The 16,611-nt window shown below is 34.1% G+C and overlaps 1 protein-coding gene across 1 annotated transcript in view; it reads right to left on the bottom strand.

The window, feature by feature from the left end:
- Nucleotides 1-16,611, bottom strand: part of GRID2 (glutamate ionotropic receptor delta type subunit 2) — a 1,463,802-nt gene that overhangs the window by 551,321 nt on the left and 895,870 nt on the right. Inside the window, 1 exon segment of the mRNA XM_047717994.1 lies at nt 1,511-1,684. Within this exon segment, the coding sequence (XP_047573950.1) occupies nt 1,511-1,684 (174 nt within the window).

Below are 16,611 nucleotides of genomic sequence, written 5' to 3'. Positions count from 1 at the left end.
ATGTTCATGACCAATTAATATGAAAAAATGGGTCATTATAAGCATATGTGTAAGACTGGTATTAAAATTTAAACAGGCCTTGTTTAGGCTTCAGAGTGGCTTACTTTAATCATTGTCTTCTCCTTAATTACATTTCAAATCAACAAATATTTATGAAGAAGCAAAGCAGTGTGGTAGGTGTGATGGAGGAAACAAAGATAGATGAGTACCTCATGGGATTTTATGATACCAGATCTTGGAGGAGACCTAGTCTCAAAGAGCCTAAATCTACTAAGGAACACAAAGTTCCGTGGTCAATGGTCCTGGTAAATACATGCTGCTCCTTACAATGGTGATAAGTATGACGAAGTGGTTGGATAAATAGTAATTAATCTTTAAAAAATCCAAAACTGACTAAAGATAGGAAAATTGTGGAGATGTCTTTCAAAAGAAGTCATTTTACAAAATGACCTTATTTATCTGGTATTACTGGGGATTGAGCATCTCTAAGTACTAAAACATTTTTGATATTAAACATTTTGAAAGAATAGTTTTCTAAAATATATATTATTCTGACTTCTGAAATTGACCATGCCTTTAATCTTTGTTGCTATCTCAGAGTTATTGTTTAAATACTAATATGTTAGCAGCATAGCATGATTATACCCTTAGGAGCTGTTTTATGACACAGAGTTGTTTTTATTGGAAAAGCCCTACACTGATAGGATATTTGAATTAGTATATCTGATTATTTTTTTCTGCCTCTTGCCTGCTAGAAAATGCTCCTTATTGCTTCGGACTGTTGTCGATGTGCCTGCCTTGGTAACAACCCATTCAAACTGACATATTGAGATTTCCAGTGCAAAGGAAATAAAACTAAATAAAACAAAATCTGATAGCAATTTCCTTAAGAAAAAGAAAATAGGCTCTGGGTGAGTATTTAAAGGACATCCTTAGGAGTAAACTGCAGGGACTTCTTGTTCTCTATTTTGCTGCTCAGAGATTTTATTTATTTACTTTGAAATTCTTTGTTGTATTCTGAATAGCAAAGCTTTCAGTTACATCCCATCTGATTTGGATAGGACTATATAGCACTATAGTATTTTTTGCATTTCTAAGTATTTTTTGATGAATATCTTCAAACTGGAGACTAATCTTTAAAAAGAGAATAAATGTCTATGTCCTTGTTATGCCAGAGAAGTCAAACAAATTTAATAATTTGGAATTTGGCATTAAGGAATGTCAATCACAAATTCCACCGTGGCAAATGCTATGTATCTACTTGCTGAGAAGGAAATAACATCTACTCATTTTATTGTTACTAAATGAGTATATATTTTGCTATAATGAGGTCAAGATCAGACAGAAATTCTTAGCACTCCTGCATCAGACCTACTAAATTTCTAGAGGAAGAGAATAGCTCAGAAAATGCAAACATGTATCATTCTGAATCTATTACAACTCAAAGAGCTCTCTGTATAATTGGCCAATGAAGCACCTCAAGAGAAATACTGTAGCATTTATAATATACCTCCATATTCTGAGCAAATGGATCCTTTGGATCACACAACGTTGAAGATATTCGATGGTTGCCACGGAAACATCGCTGACTTATGTTCTGGGGGACTGGAAATGTCTGCCGGATGATTGTTAACCTTCCAATTGACCTTCTTACAAGTTCCTGAACATCCACATCATTTATTTCCTATAAGATAAGAAATGGAATTATTAGAAATGCTTTAATATGGTAACAGAAACAGAAAACTATTAATGAGTTGTTATTTGTAAATGTTAAGGAATTCGTGACTATACTGCATTTGCTCAGTGCTTAGGACACATCCAAACGAAAACAATAATACATGTTAATTAAAATGATCAGCTCATTTATAGGTGTTGTTTGTGCTTTATATTATATACATTAATGCCTAAATAATTCTAAATGGAGCAACTACCTTAAATCCACCTTATCTGTAGTAATTTTCTAATATACTATGTTGAACATTGGAAAAATATTTGTCTAAACATTGAAAAAGGTCATAAAATCAGTGGTTTTCAAGGTACTTTGAGTACCCAGAAGATAGTTGCTATGTAAGAGGAATATATATTGTTCTTAGCAATGAAAAATGGGGTTTTTAAATAAAGCAAGTAGAGAAACAAAGAGGACATTTAAAAAAAAAATGTTTCCCAATTATTTCTTAGAACTGGTATTAATTTATACATTTCTCTTGGTAAAGAACAGATTAAACAAAGTGTTCATAAAATTGGAACATTTTTTATTATACAATGTGAACCAGAATAGATGAATGAAAAAAACCCAATATTCTTTATCCAAATTGATGTTATCTTGCACATGAGTATTTGTCAAAGTCAAGGAATGTATTTTCTACTTCCTTCACCCCTCCCACCTCCCAACTTCAGACTTAAATTTTAAGACTTGGCTCAATCGTGGATGTAGAAATAATAAAAATGAAATAATATTTTTATATTATAACATCTATTCTAACTGGAATTAGAATAGAAATGATGAGAATAAATTTTAGTTTTAAGGCAGTCTTTACTAAAGCAGTTTGTGCTTCATAGTGTCCATTTGGAGTGTTTTAAACCAACAAAACCTTTGCAATTAACATATTATCGGTTTCAATAGATTCTTACGGCAGCAGAAATAAAAGATTTGACACAAGATAAATTTTGGACTGTGGTGAGCGTTTCTTGGTTTTGATCTGAAGAATTATTAAAGAATAATGAAAAAGAAAAAGACTATTTACAAGTGTATGTTGTCTTCTTTTCCTTTCTAGTTTAATTACATATTATTCTTATTTAAAGCATATATTAGTTTTAAAATTCATTATTTTTTATCTTCACAAAATAGAGATTTTCTGGAAATAAAATAATACCTGTCAGCTGTATGCAGTATAATATTCTGGATTTCTGGTCAATTGATCCCTAATGTACCATAAAAAATGATTTTTCTCATGTAAAATGTTGTCTTTTTCCTTTATTCTATGTCCTTTCACTAACCCACCAGAAACACTATCTGGCAAAAAGCAGTCACTTTTTAATTCTCTATTATCTATTCACAAAGCAGAATTAAACAGTCTCTCATCAACTTTCATTTTAAGTCTGAAATTTAACCAGAAACCTTTAAAAAGTAACTAATATTGCTTTTCAGTGTCTTTATTTTAATTCCGTGTTGTGCAGACAGGAATTTTCATTTAAAAGACAGTGAGAGATTCTACCAACTTTTTCATAATGTTAACTAAGTTTTGTTATATATGTGATCTTTTGTTCTTTAGTAAAACTAAGATACAGGAACATTTTGTCAAACAGCACCATTTCTACCTGCCTCACATATGATGAACTATAAATCAGCATGTTAGTATAAAAACTTATATTAAGTCTCTGCTTTATATTTGACAAACATTAAGCACTTCACCTATTGTCTCATTTTCTACTAAAAACTGCATTCTGAATCAGATACTGTGATTCTTACTTTATAAATAAAGAACCAGAGAAATTCCAAGTTCTTCATTCAAAATATTCTTTATTCATGGTATGAATTTATAAATGTCATCAACAGAAACACTCTCTAAAGTAATTATACAAGATATCCACATTTCCTTATGGGAAATATTTAGATTAATATTCATGAATGATAGAAATTAAAACTATAAATATATATTATTCTGCTTTAAACACATTGATGATTCTATAAGGAATAATAAAGTAATCTATCATGAGCCAAAGTCTTTAAGTGGACTATTTTCAAGCCCACAAAAAGGGATGATTTTGAAAGCTGAAGTTCTCAGGTGTCTAAGCAACTAAGCTATATCTGGGGAAATGTCAATTTAAATTGAATATATTTTGCCTATTATTTTTTGGGAAAGGGAAAAGGAAGTAATTTTCTGGGAGGAAAGAATCTGCCATTCTGAATGAAGTTAACAGACAGTCTGTCTCAAAAAAATCACTTGCAGTTTTAGTTTTGACACCTGATCTCAAAAATAGTTTGATAGCGATATGAAAACTTGATTAGGCAGCTATTTTATATTTACAGAACTTTACTTCTACATTTCAAAAGGTGCATTTCAAGAGAGGCAGATGTAATGCTATGTAAACACTGAAAGTCAAATGAATATTTACTCTATTTTAAAGATACTCTTTTAAATGAAAAAAAATATAAGTAAACTACTATAATAAAATATGAAACTATTGTATAATCTATTAGAATCTACACTGTTCTAAGAATCTGAACTTTAAAAAATGTGCAAACCATCAGATTTTTAAAAAATCTAGAACCAGTTCAAACACTCATTCTCCCAAGCCTCCAGTACCAACAAATTATGCTAATCTCTATAAAGATATACAGAAATTTACTGAGTTTTAAAGAATTTAAAGAGGTTGAATAACAAAATTGTTTGTTCTTTCTGTATTCTCTATATGAATGAGTATATTTCTGAATTAATTAATAATTAATAAAAGTGAAAAAAAGATGTTTTATTATATCTAACATATATATACACAGATATATATATATCTACATCTATATATATAGATACACACACACACACACACACACACACACACTTCTTTAGGAATAAGGCATACAGTCTTTCTTTTCCCAAAAAATAACTTACACAGATAATAAAAAATTATTAATATTCAAGTAAAAATATTCCTATTCCCTTTGCTGTAATAGTTTAGTACAAGGTGAACCCTGAACTGTGTAAGAGAGAAGAAGAGGAAAGCTAAAACTTTGTTACAACACCATCCAGAAATAGCCACTTCCCAGAATTCAATCACTCCCAAATCTTTGTGGTATATCAGCATAGGTTTAAAATAATGAATTCCAGGGAAGGAAAGACTCTCAAAATCCATTAGATCAGATGACCATCTATACTGTATAAACTATTTTGGAAGAGACTTCCTTCTTTTCCCTTTTTTTTTTCTTTCTTTTTTTAAATCTCAGCATCTAACAAAGTTTCTGTCTCATCATAGGTATTTGCTAAATGTTGATAAATTTAAAAATGAATTAACAAATGAAGTAATGGCAGGACTTCACCAAACTATCTCCTAAAGATAGATACCTGAAATTTTAAGTGTAGAAACGGATGCTTTCATGACTTCAACATCATCAAATAAGCCAGATTTTAGTAATGCCATTAAGCAGTGTACTATGTGGCGTAGTTTGAAAATATTATATTTTTTGTTGTTGCTTTTGCTAATGTTTATATTCTTCATGCTTTAGCAAAGATGATCCTTTCATGCTTCCACAAAGTTTAACATTAATGTGAAATAATTACACAAACATAATGTTGAAATATGGAACAAAACCAACTGTAGGCTATATACCAGCAGGAAATGCAGCAGAATGGTAACTTTCTGCTTGAGAGATTAGTAGTGTGCAGTTCAATTAATCACTAAACTAGGAAAAATGAACAACCTCCTTTACACATATAGGCTTTTAAAATCTAAACAACAACTTCTTTTTAACTGCAATACTGAATTGCAGCAATTACCTTAAATTACTTAAACAAGAAGTCAGGGCACCAAAGGTCAGGTTCAGTGTTATCAAAGGATAGAGGGTGCTTATAGCATGATGTTTCCTACATCTCTAGACAATGCATATCTTTCTATCTGAATTTCTAACTTTTGTAAAACTTAAATAAGTGTGAGGCCATCTGTTTCATGACCCTAGGGGGATGACAATACTTATATGGAAAGGCTGTTTGAGCTAGAGTCACTGATTGCAGGGAGAAGATAAATACCATTACCAACTACTAACATATGATTGATTATACCATATGAGGTAACACAGCCTCTCGTTATTATAGCACACTTATTGCAAATGAAAAAAATATACTGTTTTCAAGTTCATACATCCATTTGTATCATGATGCACAGTGCCAACTTTGATTTATAGTACCTCTTTAAGAAACTATTGGTGCAATAGATTAAATAAATGTTTGCAACCCATTTTAAAATTAGCAACAAAATAGTAGCTATGCAAACCAAACTAGATAGATTCATGTTTTCCACGTTCAGTCAAATGGGCATTTGCATAGTTAGAGTTTTGCTGTTGTTGTTACTACTTCTAGAGTTTGTTAACTTCTTAGCAAATTTGAGAAATAGATGTTTCTTTTTTATGGAAACTAGGACAAATTTAATTCATTCATTATAAATTTGAATAAGCAACTCATAAACAAAGTAAAGGTACTGAGAGTTAAGTTTCCAAAAGCATATTTTGTATCTCAGAGAAAACGAAGTAACTAAATGGAATCACTTAGAAGAAGGTTGACTGCAGGAATATGGATAATGATGATTTTTCCTAGGAATGAAAATACAGAAAACATGTTTGAACCTAGTTTAGTTAAAAATAATAACAAATATAAACTGTGGGCTGTGAACATCAGATTTTTCAGAAGCCAGGTGGTATTGACCTGCCCCAAAGAAATGATAGCTCTGTTCAAGGACTAGTAAGAAGGGCTGCATGTAAAAAGGACACAAGGGTTTCAGTAATGGTAAAGGTGAAGTTATAAAGTTATGACAGCTTACAGTAGAAAATCCAAGTGTGAAGGAGGAAAAAAAGAATTGTGGTCTTCTATACTCCTAACATTTAGTGATTTATTTGCTGGTTAAATTGCTTTGTTTGTGTGGATGTTTTATTTGCAAAATAGTGGCCCAACTTGCCGAATATACATTTAAAGACATTTTCCTTCTAATATTTTATGAAATTAACTTAAATGTAAGTTTAAAAAGACTCCTAATGTTTATGAAATCTATACTAAAATAGAAATTGTTATTATTTCCTTAATATTTGTCACTAATGAAATACACTCTAGTCTCCTCAGACTTCCTCTGTATGATATGAAAGAATGATTTCTCCCATAGCACAAAGAGACACAGAAGCAGTAGACAGATGACTCCTGTCATTCCAGGAGCTCTATGTGGGTCCACACTTTTAAGATTCAGGCATGTTGTTAGAAGTTTAATTGGATATGGAAAAAAAAAGTAATTAATGGGTCCCCTATGTAATATTATCAAAGAAGAGAAGGAAATGGACATTTTTGTTTAATGATTCTAAGTATTAATTGGTTTAATTAATCCTTAATCAACCAGTACCAAAAGATTGGGATTATTCTCTGCATATTTTCAGACCACAGTGCTCTGAAGCTAGAACTCAATCACAAGAGGAAAGTTGGGAAAAACTCAAATACATGGAGGCTAAAGAGCATCTTACTAAAGAATGAATGGGTCAACTAGGCAATTAAAGAAGAATTGAAAAAACTCATGGAAACAAATGAAAATGAAAACACAAAGGTTCAAAATATTTGGGACACAGCAAAGGCAGTCCTGAGAAGAAAGTATATAGCGATACAAGCCTTTCTCAAGAAACAAGAAAGGTCTCAAGTACACAACCTAACCCTACACCTAAAGGAGCTGGAGATAGAACAGCAAAGAAAGCCTAAATCCAGCAGGAGAAGAGAAATCATAAAGATCAGAGGATAAATTAATGAAATAGAAACCAAAAGAACAGTAGAACAAATCAATGAAACTAGGAGCTGGTTCTTTGAAAGAATTAATAAGATTGATAAATCCCTAGCCAGACTTATCAGAAAGAAAGGAGAAAGGGCCTAAATAAATAAAATCATGAATGAAAGAGGAGAGATCACAACTAACACCAAATACAAACAATTATAAGAACATATTATGAGCAACTATATGCCAGCAAATTTGACAATCTGGAAGAAATGGATGCATTCCTGGAGACATATAAAATACCACAACTGAACGAGAAAAAAATAGAAAACCTGAACAGAATCATAACTACTGAGGAGATTGAAGCACTCATCAAAAAATCTCCCAACAAAGAAGAGCCCAGGGTCAGACATCTTCCCAGGGGAATTCTACCAAACATTTAAAGAAGAATTAATACCTATTCTCCCGAAACTGCTCCAAAAAATAGATATGGAAGGAGAACTTCCAAACTCATTTCATGAGGCCAGCATTACCTTCCTCACAAAATCAGACAAAGACCCCACCAAAGAGGAGAATTACAGACCAATATCCTTGATGAACACGGATGCGAAAATTCCCACCAAAATACTAGCCAATAGGATCAAACAGTACATTAAAAGGATTATTCACCACAACCAAGTGAGATTTATTCCTGGGCTGCAAGGTTGGTTCAACATCCACAAATAAATCAATGTGATACAGTACATTAATAAAAGAAAGAATAAAAACCATATGAAATTCTCAATAGATGCTGAAAAAGCACTTGACAAAGAACAGCATCATTTCTTGATCAAAACTCTTTACAGTATAGGCATAGGGGGTACATACTTCAAAATCATCAAAGCCATCTATGAAAAACCCACAGCAAATATCATTCTTAATGGAGAAAAACTGAGAAGTTTTCCCCTAAGGTCAGGAACATGGCAGGGATGCCCACTATCACCCCTGCTATTCAACATATTACTAGAAGTCCTAGCCTCAGCAATCAAATAACAAAAAGAAATAAAAGGCATCTGAATCAGCAAAGAAAAAGACAAACTCTCACTCTTTCCAGATAATATGATACTTTATGTGGAAAACCCAAAAGACTCCACTCCAAAACTGCCAGAACTCATACCGGAATTCGGTAGTCAGGATATAAAATCAATTCACAGAAATCAGTTGCATTTCTATACACCAACATCAAGACAGAAGAAAGAGAAATTAAGGAGTTGATCCCATTTACAAATGCATCCAAAACCATAAGATACCTAAGAATAAACCTAATCAAAGATACAAAGAATCTGTACTCAGAAAACTATAAAGTACTCATGAAAGAAATTGAGGAAGGCACAAAGAAATGGAAAAACATTCCATGCTCATGGATTGGAAGAACAAATATTATGAAAATGTCTATACTCCCTAAAGCAATCTACACATTTCATGCAATTCCTATCAAAATACCATCAATTTTTTCAAAGAAATGGAACAAATAATTCTAAAATTTATATGGAACCCAAAAAGACCCCGAATAGCCAGAGGAATGTTGAAAAAGAAAGTCAGTATTGGTGGCCTCACAATTCCAGGCTTTAAGCTCTATTACAAAGCTGTAATCATGAAGACATATGGTACTGGTACAAAAACAGACACATAGATCAATGAAACAAAAGAGAGAGCCCAGAAATGGACCCTCAATTCCATGGTCAACTAGTCTTTCACAAAGCAGGAAGGAATTTCCAATGGAAAAAAGATAGCATCTTCAACAAATGATGTTGGGAAACTTGGAGAGCCACATGCAGAAGGATGAAACTGGACCATTTCCTTATACCACACACAAAGGTAGACTAACATGGATGAAAGACCTCAGCATGTGACAGAAACCTCTCAAAATCCTTGAGGAGAACCCAGGAAGCAACCTCTTCGACCTCAGCCACAGCAACTTCTCCTAGAATCATCACCAAAGGCAAGGGAGGCAAGGGAGGCAAGGGAAGCAAAGGCAAATATGAACTATTGGGACTTCATCAAGATCAAAAGCTTTTTGCACAGCAAAGGGAACAGTCAACAAAATCAAAAGACAACTTACAGAATGGGAGAAGATATTCAAAAATGACATATCAGATAAAGGGCTAGTATCCAAAGTCTATAAAGAACTTATCAAACTTAATACCCAAAGAACAAATAATCAAATCAAGAAATGGGCAGAGGACATGGACAGACATTTCTGCAAAGAAGACATCCAGATGGCCAATAGACACATGAAAAAATGCTCCACATCACTTGGCATCAGGGAAATACAATTCAAAAATACAATGAGATACCACCTCACACCAGTCAGAATGGCTAAAATTAACAAGTCAGCAAATGACAGATGTTGGCGAGGATGCGGAAAAGGGGAACCCTCCTGCACTGTTAGTGGGAATGCAAACTGGTGCAGCCACTCTGGAAAACAGCATGGAAGTTCCTCAAAAAGTTGAAAATAGAGCTACCCTATGACCCACCAGTCGCACTACTGGGTACTTATCCTAAAGATACAAATGTAGGGATCCAAAGGGGCACATGCACCCAAATGTTATAGCAGCAATGTCCACAACAGCCAAACTATGGAAAGAACCTAGATGTCCATCAACAGATGAATGGATAAAGAAGATGTGGTATATATATACAATGGAATACTATGTGGCCATCCAAAGAAATGAAACTTTGCCATTTGCAATGATGTGGATGGAACTAGAGGGTATTATACTGAGAGAAATAAATCAATCAGAGAAAGACAACTATCATATAATCTCTCTGATATGAGGAATTTGAGAGGCAGGGAGGGGGATTGTGGGGCAGAGGGAAGGAAAAAATGAAACAAGATGGGATCTGGAGGGAGACAAACCAAAATAGACTCTTAATCTCACAAAACAACTAAGGGTTCCTGGGGCGTGGGGGTTGGGATAGGGTTGTTGGGTTATGGACATTGGGGAGGGTATATGCTATGGTGAGTACTGTGAAATATGTAAGCCTGATCATTCACAGACCTGTACCCCTGGGGCAAATAATATATTATATTTTAATAAAAATAATTTAAAAAATAGGATTATGCTATCTGCAACAACATAGATGAACCTAGAGGGTATTATGCTAAGTGAAATATGTCAGACTGATAAAGACCATATAATTTCACTCAAATTTGGCATCTAAAAACAAAACAAAACAAAACAAACATCAAATAAATAAGCAAACAAATAAAAGGCAGGCAGTATCAGACCTATAGAGAAGAAACTAATGGTTGCCAGAGGGATGGGGGTTAGGGAGATGGACAAAATGGGTGAAGGGGAGAGGGAGGTACAGATTTCTAGTTATGAAATGGATAAGTTATGAGATTAAAAGGGACATTATAAGAAATATAGTCAATGATATTATAACAGTGCTGTAAGATAACAAAAGATAGCTAAACTTGTGGTGAGCGTAACATATTTGTTGAATCACTATATCATACACCTGAAACTAATGCAATATTGTGCATCAACTAAGTTTAAATGAATACATAAATAGATAAATTAATTAATTAATAGGTAGTATAGGAATATTCTGAATTCACCTTCTCACTTGGACACATTGAATCAACAGCTGCATATGGAACAATCCCTTCTGAAAAATTACTGGAAATCAGCTGAGCAGTTACCCCACAACAAAAAATTAAAGAGCTATATCAATATGGGTAGGAGAGGCAGAGATGTGTTCTTGCCAAAAAGCCCACCCCCAGCATAGTGACACACAGTTGAGAGGGATCTCACAAATACAGAGCTTGTCTCTGAGAAGCAAGGGGTCTATGACCCACCACAGGCATCCCAAACGTTAGGACCTACAATGGAGAGATAAGCCCCCAAAGTGTCTGGCTTTGGAAACCAATGGGGCTTACATCTAGGAGCCCCAAAGGGCTGTAGGGAACTGAGTTTCCATTTTTAAAGGGTGTACACACAGACTCATTCACTTCAGGTCCAAGTGCAAAAGCAGCAGTTTGAAAATCACCTAGAGTATATTTGAAAGAAATTAATTTGCTAATCTTAATGCATCTGCCAGAAGGGCAGGGACCTGTTGGCCTCTCTCTGGAGATGAAGGTGCTGGTGGCCACCATTTTTGCACTGTCACTTTTCCTTGCTAGTGCTGTCAGGTGTGTCTCAGCCCTACACTCTCTTGTGGTCCCACTAAAGCCGCAGGCATGCCCTAGCCTCACATTAACCTGTGGCCCTGTTAAAATCAGCAAACACACATAGTCCACACACGAGACACCCTCTGAGCAGTTGGCTCTGAGGTCCAGGGGGCGTTGCATTCCTGGGCCCCATGGGATTGAAACAATCAGAAAGACAGTTCTTGGCAAGTTACCATCCCCAGCTCATAACACAGAGAATAGACTGAAATGCCTACATCTTCCTTTGAAGAAACCTATTTTACTTGTCCTGGAACTTCAGTCAGAAAGGCAGGTTTCAGGATTGCCACATACCCAGAGGCTACGTGGGCCAGTTGTTGCCATCTTTGTGCTCTCCCTTGCTTCACTATAGCTTGTCAGTACCTTCAAGAAAGGAGCTTATACATTTGTCTGAAACCCCAAATTTTACAACTGTCAGCAAGGGAGCCCCTCTACATGGACTGGTCTGGATGCCAGCAGGGCTTACAATTGTGGTCCTGCAGAACTGTATGTATTTTCATCCTTTAAAAATTGGTGCCTGAGCATCTGGCTTCGAATAAGTATGAAACTAGGTGCTAATTGGGATCCCTCCCTTTGGAACAGTGGCAGGGTTTGGCACAACTTCAACAACTGGGACTGATGAAGAATGAATCAGGTTGCTTAGACAATCACAAAGGTTTCACAGGCAACTAAGAGCTAGAGCAGGGTTGAATGAAGGTCCATCTTCTACACAAATCCATTCATGCAAGACTGGGAGAGAAAGCTATACTATACATAGTAACAAGCATAGTCAAGCAAAATGAAGAAACAGAGGAAAATATTCCAAACAAAAGAATATCACAAAACCCCAGAAAAAAAAAACCTTAATGAAACAGAGATTTTTAATTTACTTGATAAAGAGTTCAAAGTGATGGTCATAAAGATGCTCACCAAACGCAGAAGAAGATAAATAAAAACTGAGAACTTCAAAGAGAGATAAAAAATATAAGAAAATACCAACAGAAGTCATAGAGCTGAAGAACACAATAATTCAACTGAAGAATACACTGGAAAGCTTCAACAGCACACTAGATGAAGCAGAAGAAAGGATCAGTTATCCTGAAGATAAGGCAGTAGAACTCATGCAGTCAGAGCAGCAAAAAGAAAACTAATCAAAAACCAAAGATAACTTAAGAAACCTATAAAACAAAATCAAACTGAACAAATTTGCATCAGAGAAGGCCCAAAAGGAGAAGGAGTAAGAAAGGGAAAAAAAAACTTATTTGAAGAAATAATGGCTGAATACTTCCCTAACCTGGGGCAGGAAATAGACATTCAGATCCAATTAGTCCAGGAAGTCAAAAAAGAAGAGGAACCCAAAGACAGCCACACCACGACAACTTATAATTAAATTTCAAAACATAAAGCTAATAAGAGAATCTTAAAAAAACAGAGAAAAAGAACTTGTTACATATGCGGGAATGAACAAATGAAAATGGAACTGTAACATACCAAAATCTATGAGTTGCTGCAAAAACAGAAAGAGAAATTAAGAAAACAATCCCACTCATGACTGCTTAAAAAGAATGAAATATCGAGAAACAAATTTAACTGTGGAAGTGAAAGACCTGTATACTCCAAACTATAAGATATGGAAAACATAAATTGAAGAAGCACAACTAAATGAAAATGTATTTCATGCTGATGTACTGGAAGAATTAATATTGTTAAAATGTCCATATTACCCAAGGCAATCTATAAAATCCTTGCAATCCCTATCAAAATCCCAATGGCATTTTCACATAAATAGAACAAACAGTCCTAAAATTTGTATGGAAACACAAAGGATCCTGAATAGCCAAAACAACCTTGAAAAAGAAGAACAAACTTGGAGACATCATACTTTCCGATTTCAAACTATATTCCAAAGCAACAGTAGTCAAAACAATGTGGTACTTGCATAAAAACAGACACATAGATCAGTGGAACACATTAGATAGCCCAGAAAGAAACCCAGGCATTTAAGGTCAGTCAGTTAATTTAGAACAAAGAGCCAAGACTATACAACAGATAAGACAGTCCCAAATAAAAGGTGTTGGGAAAATCGGATAGCCATACAAAAGAATGAAATTAGAGTCTTATACCATGCACAAGAATTAACTTAAAATGGGTTAAAGATTTGAATGTAAGACCTAAAACCATTAAGCTCCTCTAAGAAAATAAGTTGGAAAGCTCTTTTTTTTTTTCAATTTTTTTAAACTACTTAAGAAAAAATGTTTATTATAAAATTTTGAAAATATATAAAAGTAGAGGGAAATAATGAGCCCCATACATCTATCTTTCAGCTTAGAAACAACTTATATTCTTTTTTGTTTTTATGTTTTTGTTTTAATTTTATTTTATTAGCATATAATGTATTATTTGCCCCAACAGGTCTGTGAATCATCAGTCTTACACCATTCACAGCACTCACCATAGCACATACCCTCTCCAATGTCCACAACCCAACCCCCCTATCCCTCCCCCCAAACCTCCCAGCAGCTGTCAGTTTGTTTTCTGAGATTGAGTCTCTTATGGTTTTTCTCCCTCCCTAGTCCCATCTTGTTTCATTTATATATACAAAGGAATACTATGCAGCCATCAAAAAACTGAAATTTTGCCATTTACAATGATGTGGATGGAATTAGAGGGTATTGTGTTAAGTGAAATAAGTCAATCAGAGAAGGCAATTACCATATGATCTCTCTGATATGAGGAATTTGAGAGGCAGGGCTGGGGCTCGTGGCGGGGAGGGAGGGAAGAAAGGATGGAAAGCTTTCAGATATAAGTCTTGGCCATGACTTTGGATTTGACTCCAAGGCTAGGGCAACAAAATAAAAAAATTAAGAAGTTAAGACTACTTCGAACTAAAAACAAAAACAAAACAAAACAAACAAAACTTCTGCACAGTGAAGGAAACCATCAACAAAATGAAAAAGCAACCTTTTGAATGGGAGGAGGTATTTGCAAATCATATATCTAATAAGGGGTTAATATCCAAAATATGTAAAGAGGGACACCTGTGTGGCTCAGTCAGTTAAGTGTTGGACTCTTGTTTTCAGCTCAGGTCATGATCTCATGGGTCATGAGATGGAACCCTATTGCCAGTCTCTGCACTCAGTGGGGAGTCTGCTTGAAGATACTCTCCCTCTACTCCTCCCCCTACTCATGCTCCCCCACCAAAGTAAATACATGAGTCATATATATATATATATATATATAGAACTTGAACATCTCAATTCCAAAAAACCAATCTGAAAATGGCAGAGGATCTAAACAAACTTTTTTCCACAGTAGACATAAAGATGGCAAACAAGCACACAAAAAGATGCTCCATATCACTAATCATCAATGAAAGGCAAATCAAAATCACCTCTGCGACCTCATACCTCTTAGAATGGATATTATCAAAAAGATAAGAAATAATAAGAATTGGGAGGATATGGAGAAAAGGGAACTTTTGTACATTGTTGGTAGGAATATATATTGGTACAGCCCCTATAAAAAACAGTATGTTGTTTCCTCAAAAAATTTAAAAAAAAAAAAACATATGATCCAGCAATTCCATTTTTGGATATTTATTAAAAGAAAACAAAAACACTAATTTGAAAAGATATAAGCACCCCCCATTTTATTACAACATTACTTACAGTAATCATAATATAGAAGCAAACTAAGTGTCCATCAATGGATAAATGGACACATACACACACAGAGACACACACATACAGAATGGAATTCTACTCAGCTTTAAAAGAGAATGAAATCTCGCATTCTCAACAACATGAATAAACTATAAGGGTATTACACTTAAATGAAATAACTCAGAGAAAGACAAATACCTTATGACTTCACTTACATGTGAAATCTTAAAAATAAAAAAAAAATGAAAAAACAAAACTGAGTAAAACTAATAGACACAGAGAACATATTGGTGGGAGCCAGAGGAGAGGAGGATTAGGATGGGGGAATGGGTAATGGGGATTAAGAAATACAAACTTCAGGGGTGCCTGGCTGGTTCAGTTGGTTAGCGTCTGCCTGTAGTTCAGGTCATGATCCCAGGGTCCTGGGATCAAGCCCTGTGTCAGGTTCCCTGCTCAGTGGGGAACCTGCTTCTCCCTCTCCTCCCCACTCATTCTCCCTGTTTCTATTTCTATCTCTATCTCAAATAAATATTTTTTTTTAAAAAGGAAAAGAAATACAAACTTCTAGTTATAAAATAAATAATTCATGGAGACATAATATATAGCATGGTGACTATAGTCAGTAAAAATCATATTGCATATTTGAAAGCTGCTATGAGAGCATATCTTAAAAGTTCTCTTCATAAGAAAAAAAGATTAGCTTTGTATGGTTATATATAGTAACTAATTGTGGTAGTCATTTTAAGTATATGCATATATATGTGTATACATTTATATATATAAATTTATATATATCTAAATTCACATTTATATAATCTTTGTGTTATATACCTAAAACTAATATGATATAATATGTTAATTATTGTTAAAAAAAAAAAGAATGGTGCCAAAATTCTACCAATGTGTAAAAGACACAACTTGAAACTTTGAATTATTTTTTTTTTCTGTGTAAAATCATATACCCTCCATGAACCTCATTCCCTTATTGTTTCATAAAATAATGTTTAGTATTCAACACATTAACATGTGGGAAGCCGATCTGTGGACTTTAGTGTAATATAATCATTACTGTATTACCATTTTTGAGTGCCATTTGTCAGCATATGTTAAGAGTATAAGATAAAATCTCACTTAATTTTTATAATGAGCTTATAAAGTAAATGTTATTATACTTACTGTACAAATGACACAGGGTGATTATATTACATATCCATAGTAACACAGCTAACAGATAAATAGTGCATTCTTTTTATTCATAAGTAATAGATATGACATGAATACCAGGTCTTGTTGAGGACAAATTCA

This window comes from Lutra lutra, chromosome 2 (genome assembly GCF_902655055.1).
Source record: "Lutra lutra chromosome 2, mLutLut1.2, whole genome shotgun sequence".
NCBI lineage: Eukaryota > Metazoa > Chordata > Mammalia > Carnivora > Mustelidae > Lutra > Lutra lutra.
Note: the sequence above shows the minus strand (reverse complement) of the source record. Positions and strands in the feature narration are given on the sequence as shown.